This window comes from Nicotiana tabacum, chromosome 22 (genome assembly GCF_000715075.1).
Source record: "Nicotiana tabacum cultivar K326 chromosome 22, ASM71507v2, whole genome shotgun sequence".
In the NCBI taxonomy this organism is placed as follows: Eukaryota; Viridiplantae; Streptophyta; class Magnoliopsida; order Solanales; family Solanaceae; genus Nicotiana; species Nicotiana tabacum.
The window spans coordinates 202,593,001-202,603,422 of NC_134101.1; the positions used below are offsets into that span (position 1 = coordinate 202,593,001).

The 10,422-nt window shown below is 38.4% G+C and overlaps 1 protein-coding gene across 4 annotated transcripts in view; it reads right to left on the reverse strand.

Annotated features, from left to right (window-relative positions):
• LOC107811953 (4-alpha-glucanotransferase DPE2-like) overlaps positions 1–6,925 on the reverse strand; it is a 46,516-nt gene extending 39,591 nt beyond the window's left edge. For 3 of the 4 annotated variants that reach the window (XM_075243653.1, XM_075243650.1, XM_075243652.1), the window contains exons 1-7: positions 6,538–6,925; positions 5,550–5,931; positions 4,725–4,842; positions 4,592–4,644; positions 4,351–4,478; positions 4,124–4,247; positions 3,827–4,023 (exon numbers count right to left, since the gene is read on the reverse strand). In XM_075243653.1, the coding sequence (XP_075099754.1) occupies positions 3,827–4,023; positions 4,124–4,247; positions 4,351–4,478; positions 4,592–4,644; positions 4,725–4,842; positions 5,550–5,903 (974 nt within the window). In that variant the 5' untranslated portion in view covers positions 5,904–5,931; positions 6,538–6,925. Of the gene's footprint in view, positions 1–3,826; positions 4,024–4,123; positions 4,248–4,350; positions 4,479–4,591; positions 4,645–4,724; positions 4,843–5,549; positions 5,932–6,303; positions 6,398–6,537 lie in introns of all 4 variants that reach the window. The other variant, XM_075243651.1, reaches the window with a different exon arrangement.
• Positions 6,926–10,422: the final 3,497 nt, after the last annotated feature.

Below are 10,422 nucleotides of genomic sequence, written 5' to 3' on the forward strand. Positions count from 1 at the left end.
CTGAAGGAACTTTTTCAAAAAATGGCCGGAAGTCAACTTTTTGAAATCACTATTCACGCCAGAAAAATAAAAAAAGTGGTCGGAATTTGGTGTAACCTGGATGGGTAGGCTCGGAATTGCAAGGGAAACAATCTGTCCTGAAGAGGCGTCGCCAAAAAATGGCCGGAAGGTGGCCCACGCAACGTTGGAACTTCGCCGGAAAATTTTCTTTGGACAGCTACAGTACCGCCGGAGATTTTCACTGGGATTTGGTCGCTGGACAGTGACTACTCTTGTGGTAGTGTTGGATTTTGTGCACAACACTGACCGAGACAAAGCAGACGCAAAACAACTTTGAAAGTCGCCGGAAAAAAAGGGTTCCGGTGACTGATTTTACTTCCTGGAATCGCTGGAATTTATGCACAGCGATAAATCTCTCACGATAGCTCTGATACCATGTGAGAAGGCACGGGAGAAAATATGATATATTGATATTGTATGTGATGCAATACAGGAGGTGCTATTTATAGCTACTCTATACAAAGGGGATACTACTCCTATTCCAATGTGGGATAATTACATAGCTATCTCTAACAGTAGTGATAATGCCCTAGAGTATTTGTGTTCCCCATTTCAGCAATTTATGAACTCCCATGGGATTATTCATCAAACATCTTGTCCGTACACATTCCAACAAAATGGGGTAGCTGAAAGAAAGAATAGACATCTTATTGAAACTGCTCGTACCCTACTCATACAATCTCATATTCCGCTACGTTTTTGGGGGATGCAGTTCTTACATCTTGTTATCTTATTAATCGTATGCCATCTTCAGCTATCCAAAATCAAGTTCCATTCTCTATCCTGTTTCCCCACTTACCTTTGTTCTCTCTTCCACCCGTGTCTTTGGGAGTATGTGCTTTGTTCATGACCTTACTCCAGGAAAAGATAAGTTAGCTCCTCGTGCTCTTAAGTGCATATTTCTGGGTTACTCGAGAACGCAAAAGGGATATCGATGTTATTCTCCTGACCTGCAGCGATTTCTTATGTCTGCTGATGTTACCTTCTTTGAAACCCAATCATACTTCACCGGTCCAGTTAATCACTTAAATATTTCTGAGGTGCTACCCGTTCCTTCTTTTGGAGATTCAATCTCCATCTCCCATACATCTTCCTCCATAGCTCCACCGCCTACCATTCCAGTTGCAGCTCCACCACCTATAGCTCCAGGGCCACCACCTAGTCCAGTTCCACCAAATATAGCTCCAGTGCCACCACATAGCCCAGTTCCACCAACTATAGCTCCAGTGCCACCACCTAGTCCAGTTCAACCTTCTATAGCTCCACCACTCCTGACTTATCATCGTCGTTCGCCCCCTGCATCAGGCCCAGTTGATTCACGTCCTGCACCTGACCCTGCTACTACTGCGAACTTGTCTCCTCTTAATCAACCGATTGCACTACGAAAAGGTATACAGTCCACGCCTAATCCTAATCCTCATTATATCGGTTTAAGTTACCATCGTCTCTCATCATCCCATTGTGCATTTGTGTCATCTTTGTCCTCTGTTTCCATCTCTAAGTCTACAGGTGAAGCTCTATCTCATCCCGGATGGCGCAGGCTATGATTGACGAGATGTCTGCTTTACATACGAGTGGTACTTGGAAGCCTGTTCCTCTTCCTTCGGGTAAATCGATTGTTGGTTGTCGTTGGGTGTATGCAGTCAAAGTTGGTCCAGATGGCCAGGTTGATCGATTTAAGGCTCGTCTTGTTGCCAAAGGATATACTCAGATATTTGGACTCGATTATAGTGATACTTTCTCTCCCGTGGCTAAAATTGCATCAGCTCGTCTTTTTCTATCCATGGTTGTTGTTCGCCATTAGCCTCTCTATCAGTTGGACATTAAGAATGATTTTCTTCACGGTGACCTTGAGGATGAGGTTTATATGGAGCAACCACCTGGTTTTGTTGCTCATGGGGAGTCTAGTGGCCTTGTATGTCGGTTGCGCCGGTCCCTCTATCGTCTAAAGCAGTCTCCTCGAGCCTGGTTTGGTAAGTTCAGCACGGTTACTCAGGAGTTCGGCATGACTCGTAGTGAAGCCGATCACTCTGTATTTTATCAACATTCTGCTTCAAATCTCTGTATTTATCTGGTCATTTATGTTGACGACAGTGTTATCAAAGGCGAAAAGCGCAAAAAAACTCTAAGGTCCGTTGGGGCTTTAAGTGCAAAGCACAAATAAAGCGTGGGCTTTAATGAAAAAAGGCGCAACAGGAGAAAAAGTAAAAATGTGCATATAGTCTCCAAGACTAATCATTATAAGCATTAATAACAAATATATGGACAAAGAAATAAGATAAAGTGAAATATCAATTGTTTAAGGTCGCTTTTTCAAGATTACACTCATTGGCGAGGAAAAGTATGCCTTAGAGCTTTGATGCGACACTAAAGCGCCGACAAAGCGAGGCGAAGCGCTCAACGTGTTTTGAGCCTCGCTGCAAGGCTTAAGCGCGCTTTTGACGTTTATGTTGACGATATTGTTATTACCGGCAATGATCAGGATGGTATTAGTAAGTTGAAGCAACATCTCTTTCAGCACTTTCAAACTAAGGATCTGGGCAGACTAAAGTATTTTCTAGGTATTGAGGTCGCTCAGTCTAGCTCAGGTATTGTGATCTCACAACGGAAGTATGCCTTAGATATTCTTGAGGAGACAGGAATGACAGGTTGTAGACCTGTTGACACTCCGATGGATCCGAATTCTAAACTTCTGCCAGGACAGGGGGAGCCTCTTAGCGATCTCCTCAGGAATGACAGGTTGTAGACCTGTTGACACTCCGATGGATCCGAATTCTAAACTTCTGCCAGGACAGGGGGAGCCTCTTAGCGATCCTACAAGATATAGGAGGTTGGTTGGTAAATTAAATTACCTCACAATGACTAGACCTGATATTTCCTTTCCTGTTAGTGTTGTGAGTCAGTTTATGGATTCTCCGTGTAATAGTCATTGGGATGCAGTTGTCCGCATTCTTCAGTATATAAAATCAGCTCCAGGCAAAGGCTTATTGTTTGAGGATCGAGGCCATGAGCAGATCGTTGGATACTCGGATGCTGATTGGGCAGGATCACCTTCTGATAAACGTTCTACGTCTGGATATTGTGTCTTAGTAGGAGGAAATTTGGTGTCTTGGAAGAGCAAGAAACAGAATGTGGTTGCTCGGTCTAGTGCAGAAGCAGAATATTGAGCAATGGCTATGGCCACATGTGAGCTAATTTGGATCAAACAGTTGCTGAAGGAGTTGAAATTTGGTGAGATTAGTCAGATGGGACTTGTGTGTGATAATCAAGCTGCTCTTCATATTGCGTCAAATCCAGTGTTCCATGAGATAACTAAACATATTGAGGTTGACTGTCACTTTGTTAGAGAAAAGATACTCTTGGAGATATTGCTACAAAATTTGTGAAGTCGAATGATCAGCTTACTGATATTTTCACCAAGTCCCTCACTGATATGTAACAAGCTCGGTACATATGATTTATATGCACCAGCTTGAGGGGAGTGTTAGTTTGATAGTTAAATAGGAGTAAATAACCTTAATCTCATATGTATTAGGAGTAGGACATGTATTATATATATAGGGCTAATTGTATCATTGTTAATTAATAAATAAGATTTTTCTCCCGTTCACTCTCACAATTGTAAAGCAGAGTTCAAAAGCACTAAAGCTGGATAAACAATATTCTGTCATCTATTCATGGTTGTTGATAAAATATCAAGATGGCATGAATTTGATCTACATGATTATTCAGAGCTTAAATCTAAAATTTTAAGAGGGAAAATTACCTATATGGATAAGAATCCCACCACATACAGTTGACTGATGTATCATTGATGGGCAAAAGCTGAACCAAATGAAAGCCAGATTCAACGGCCCAATCTACAAGTAACTTCAGGTCAAGAAACTCCCCAACTCCAAGATCAGCCTCTGATCGTACAGAAAACATGGGTATTGCGACACCCGCACCCCTCCAAGGCATTTCCTGATAATAACACAGGTTGAGATCTTTTTTTTCAGCTTATACTCCAGTATCAGATTGAGGAGCATAGCAGGCCACTGATTATATCTTGTTGCTGACTTACCCGCATTAAGCCATCTGAAAGAAGTACAAATCTAGATTCACCTGTTGCAACATCAACAAAAAGCTCTCGACTTGCACCACATTCCACTGAGGTTCCAGCCTTACCGTATTTACAATATTTGTATGTTTAAAGCATTAAGGATGAAAGAAAGTAACGGGAAGAAATTATATCAAGTTTATGACAAAATGGAACGGCATTTAGCCTATAACTCAGCAGGCAAAGGATATTTTAAAGGAAAGTCATCTTTTCCCATAATGCAATCTGCCTGCCAAAATGAATCACCAGCATACGCGAGCTTAAGGCCATCCTGAATCTTCCATTGCCCAAGTTTTAAGGAGCTACCAATCACATAAATCTACAGGATAACATGTATGTCGGGTCTGACTTCAAGATGGATTGCAAGGATATTATTGACCACATATACAAGCAAACATATAGCAAAGGTTGTTCTGTGAAAAGAGATCTTACAGATGTTCCTTCCTCTAAATAGGGGCAGCAGATTCTGAATTGCAGAACTGAACCTGTTTCAACAGTAATTTTAGAAAGCCCATTCCAAATAACAATGTTTCATAAATAGAGAATCAGACAGAGAGAAAATTACCATCCTGGTCAGACGTATTCTGAGTGATCCCCCAGGGCCTTTCAACACCCAAACTCCAACTTCTCCCAAAAATGACATCCTTAAATGCACTGCTAAAAGGGATATTGTCAGAACCAGTCTGCAACAGAAGAAACAGTATAAGTTGCTGGAGCGAAGAGGCAAAACTAATAGGATATTGTTGAAATCGGTAGTTGCTTACAAAGAAAAATCAAATACATAAGAAGCATGTTTGAGGTCATGTTGCAGAATATATTGACAATCATGCCAGTTATCAACAACAAATAGTATTAAGATAGAAAAGGACATTTGTAGAGTATTCATAGCTTATAGCTTCATCATACACTCATGTCTAACTAAAGCACGTTTTTTCAAATTGTCACTACTTATATAAAGAATCATACAGCTTACTAATCTGCCCCAAAAATTTATGTGGTAAAGATCATTTGGCATCTAAAGCTAATGACCATTTTTTTATCAATGATAATGAGATTTTTCTTACCAGACCTGGGGGTTCTAAGGGAGAAAAGATGGTAAAATTATGTTAAGTCAAAGTGCAGTTGGCTTGACAGCATGAAGTTCCACAATTTTTGTGGAACAGCGAAAAGCATTTAGATAACTGTCATCTTTTGCTTAATAGTTTAGTTCATATTATGTGCCTTTGACAACTAAGATACAAGCGGAAGAGTTGTACAGCGTAAGAGAGAATTTTAACAGCAACTCGCATACCTTCCTTTCTCATAATTAAGTTCATCCAGGGGACATGCATGCTAGGTAGTGTAGTATTCACAAAACAGTATGGAAAAGAGAAGCAACTAAAATTAGCACCTGCCAAAGATCATGAAGTTCTAACAACTGTCCATCCTGAAGCCCATCAGGCAGCAACAGTTTCCTTTTCTTTCCAACCTCCCATCGCAGGATATTTCTTGTATCATCCACCACATAGTAACTGTACTCGCTTTGGAATCCAGGAGGAACTGGAATGCTTCCAGACCATATCAGCTCTTCCCCTTGGTGAGAAGGCTTCAATAATAGACCCTTTTTCACATTCCATGAACCAAGCAACGCATCTGAACCGCATATCAGAAGATGCTGCCCCCACTGAGTATAATATGGGATTCTGAAGCTCACCTTCCTTGACTTCAAAGGCTTGTTCCCAGTAAACAACCCCAAATTCACCATATTAAATTGGAGAGGAACTCCTCAAAATCTAGCAAAACCAATTAATTAGCGTGTGAAAATTCTACATATAATTCATGAACGATGTCAACAGCTCTCAGGGTAGAGATTCAACTTGCATAAATGGTAACGCATGACATACTTTCGGACTCCCTTAATTGAACTTCCAAGAATAAAATTCTAGGCTAATTGGAATTTAATCTTTATAATATAAACTGGAACACCTAACAGAACAATCATCTAAAACGAAGAATATGGTTATAGGAAGTTCATAATGCAAGATTAAATTCAAATCACATACTTACAAAATATCTACTATTAAATGCATTTTGCCATAAATATCAACTGTAGTACCACAACTTTAACCAATCAAACCCAATTGAAAGAAAAACTCAGCAGTTACCTTCAGTAAAACGGGCAAATTCTATCAATATTTGAATTCTGAGCTGATTAAAATTTAATGCTTGTACTAAGTCTAGACACACCTTACAGAAAACCTATTAATCATTAGAGAAGAATGTATTATTATTGGTAATACAAATTTATAACATTGACAATAACTATACAATTACTTGAATCAGTGAAAACCCAAATCATAAAGAATTCAGTAGTTAACTGGAAAGAGCTCAACTGTTACCTTTAGTCCAATGAAGTATCCAATTCTGAAGAGGATGAATTTGTTAAAGAAGATGAGAAAAGGAATTAAAAAAGCGGCGGTTCTCTTCCTCTGAAGGAAAAATACAAAAAGGACTCAAAGAATATCTTAGATTGTACGAGAGATTTTTTATTGGAATAGTAATAAAGTGAGTAGAAGAAAAGGAGGGTAGTGTTCGTCTTTTAGTGAGAGCAAAGCAAATGAATGGGAAGCAATTGAGTGGCCATTACTTTCACGAGAGAGAGACAGTTGTGTGATGACGGTGACTTCTACGAATCCGTGAATTTTGGACGACGGATCTTCATTCCCTCACGATTCTTCTATTTTTTTACAATAAATTTACTTCCATTTCTTTTCCCTTTTTCCTCATAGTTTATTTTTATATTTTTCCTTATATTTGAGAGAGAAGGGGAAAGATTAATAAGAATCACATCTTTGCACGTTGCCGTTTGTAAGACAAGCCTGTTAACATCACAACTTGGTCTTAAATTACTAATGTGCACATGCAGATGATAAGGAACATTTTGATCGAGGGAAAACTACCTAGTTTAGTCTTTTAGAGCAGAAAAGTACTAATATTAGTCCATTCATAAAATGCTATCACTATTAGTCAAAAGCTACCAATATTAACCATAAATCCTCTTTTTATTATAAAGTGGTTCACAATTTTATTTACCCGTAAAATGGTACAGTTAAATTTGCTATGTGGTTATAGACACATGAATTAATTTGATTCAAGAATATAAATTAATTATGAACAGAAATAAATAAATTAAAGAAACTTGAAGAAAATACGAGTCTGACTGCGAAATTGGCTTCTCCGGAAGCAAGAATAAAAATAGTGTATAGAGCAGAATAAAAGAATATTAATAGATAAATGTAAGTTTAGCCTTTTTTGCGTACAGATATTTTCATGTCTAGAATGAGTACAAATTCTTCTATGTATAGCTAAATTCAAGGGGACAAGATCCTCAAATCAAGCTCGAATTTAATATGAATAAAGACCCCTCTTGATGGCTGCATAACGGTTGAGTATAAATGCAAAGATTATTTGTAAAGTCGCTCCTTGAATTTCCTTCTCCAACCGATATCTTCCATCTAACCTTCATCTCCGGTTCCAGCGTCTTCGAATCTAACACAACACTGGTCACATGTTCGTAACCGGTATCAACTATTTGCTGACTCATATCCTAGCTATCTTTACTACCACGTGTCAGCTCGACGAGTATCCACATGTCATTCATCAATTTTACCTCATACAAATAGTCCCCCTACTTTTCGGTGACTAAACATTATGTTACTGGAAAGTAGATAAGACTCATTTACTTGGCGAGAAAGTTTCTGAATGGTTTCTGACATTTGAAAGGACGCACGTCTCCTTGCATTTAATGAGCCGAACACGTGTTATCCCGTGATTTGACAAATATTTTCGCCAGTTACCTAGGTAATGATGGCTTTCCATTCTGCCCTATAAACTTCTCTCGTTCTTACTACTTTTACCTTTCACTTTTACAAACTTTTCTTCATCGAATTTTCTAAAAGCTTTTCTGCAACTCCATCTTTCTCAATAAAACTTTCTTATTCACATTTTCCATCACCATGTCTTCTAGTACCTCTTCCTCGGCAACTTATATACTTACATCGATGACGGCCCATCCAAGAAGAATAAATCTAAGAAAGTCGGTGTTGGTCCTCCTACTACTAGCACAATCATCCCCTCTCAACTAAATTGTGAGACGGACCTCCAAGTTCAACAGGAACCCCATAACCCTAAAAATGATAGAAACAAACATGTTAGTAAATATCTTTCTTCAATACATCCTGCTAGTATTCTCGTTGTGAAAGAAGATTGTGGCTGGAACAATATTGAAGTTTTAGCCCCTAATAAAGTGGAAAGGGTCACTTTCACTAAACCAGGGTTTATGTGTATTTACACGTACTCTTTCACTTTAAGGATGGACGAAGTCATCGATCCCATCATTTTAGAATTGTGCCAAAATTACTGAGTTTGCTTAGCTCAAGTAGGTCCGTTAATATGGTGAACGATAGCTTGCCTTCGCTTTCTATGTTCCTGGGCCGGTGAAACCCTCTTAGCAAATGCGGTCACCATGCCATCGTCACCAGCATTGATGATGATAATGACTTGGTTGGATGGAGAGGTTCATTGTCATCTCCATCGGGGACATTCTACCAACATCAGGACCTCCTATCCCTGAATTTTGGAACTTTACTTGTGAGTTTTCTTGGAATCCCTCTTTCAATGTGTTAAAGAAAATCCCACTTTCAACTAACTTTTACTTCTGTCATTTCAGCCACCCATTGGGTTCCTCCAATGGTTCAAAACCTAACCCAGTGGGTACACAATTTTTAGATATTTCCAAAATGGACTCCCATAAGTGGAAGGACATTTCACACAGATTCAACTAAAAGGCCAAGAACCATGGTAACTAAAACTTCCCCTTTTCTATTTTGATCTTCAACTTTATGTCACGTAAATTTTTTAACTTTGTTTCATAACATGTAGGCCTTCCATGTGGGTCTTCTATCTACCCAGTTGTCGAGGTTTTCTATGACCCAAGGGTGGCTCATCAACAAATACAAGAAGCCCTTGATCGGAAGAGGGCTCGTGATGCCGCTCTTGCTTCCGGTGAAGACCCTACTTCCCTGAGTCCCCATCCCAAGGTGAAAAAATCAAAAAGAAGAAGTACCTCTAAGGCTGAAACGCAAAAGAAGCCTCTAATAAAAAGAAAATCCAATAGGACTGAACACAATGGTCCTTGATGAGAGGAAACCAAGGTCGATGATGAAGCGATTTCTCTTCAAAGTAGAAGAAGAAGGGGAACTTTTCCAGCTCAATCGGATACTCAACTAGATGACATGCAAGGACTCTTTTATAGAGTCAGAAATGGTTGAAAACATTAAGTCCTATTTACAGGCCCCATTTGTCGCTTCCGGTCAAAGGGGTTATACTTATGATATTCCTCCAACTTCAAACCAGCTGCCACACCATCATCTCATGCCTTTCCACTGGCCCCAATTGAACAAGTGGAAAATATCTGTTCCCCTCGGTTACCTGTTGATACCCAATTTTAGCCTCATGTTTTATAAAATATTATATATACTTTCAAAATATCATTTTTGCATCATTACTCAATTTACAAGAGCCAAATAAGTATTTTTTATAATTTTTCATAATTTTTAAAGATTTAAAATTAATTTTCTCGCATTTAAATTGTTCAAATATTTATTAATTATCCTTTCAAATTATTTTGTAATGATTTAATCATCCAAATTTATTATTTACACCCACATATATGTTTTACGATATTTTTACTTCATTTCATATGATTACATTTGTATTTTTGATCTATTTATATAATTTTGTAATAATAGCCTACATTTTATACATAATTATATTTATTACATTATTTATGTTAGAATCAAATTTTTATATTTTTATAATGTTAATCTATTATTTTTCAATATTTTACTACATAAATAATATTTTGCTTATTTATTAATCATTTTCTATATATTATTTTAAATAATTTTTGCATATTTAAATTCATAGCCCAATTCTAAGCTAATTTTGGACCAAATTACAGGCCCAAACACTTAATCCACTTTATTCAATCCCCCAGCCCAAACAATAAACTCTTATTACTCCAACACGGACGGGACCCGACTAACCCGCCTCATCTCTCACATTAAAATTACAGCCATTGATTTCTCAAGATCACGACTCATATTACCTCCCCCTTCTCTCCTTATAACCGCACAACCCCAAACCCTAATCCATTGTTTCCAACCGGCCACCCTTACACACCCTTATCCTCCTCTTCTCCCTTGAAGAAGCCCTAGCCGCCT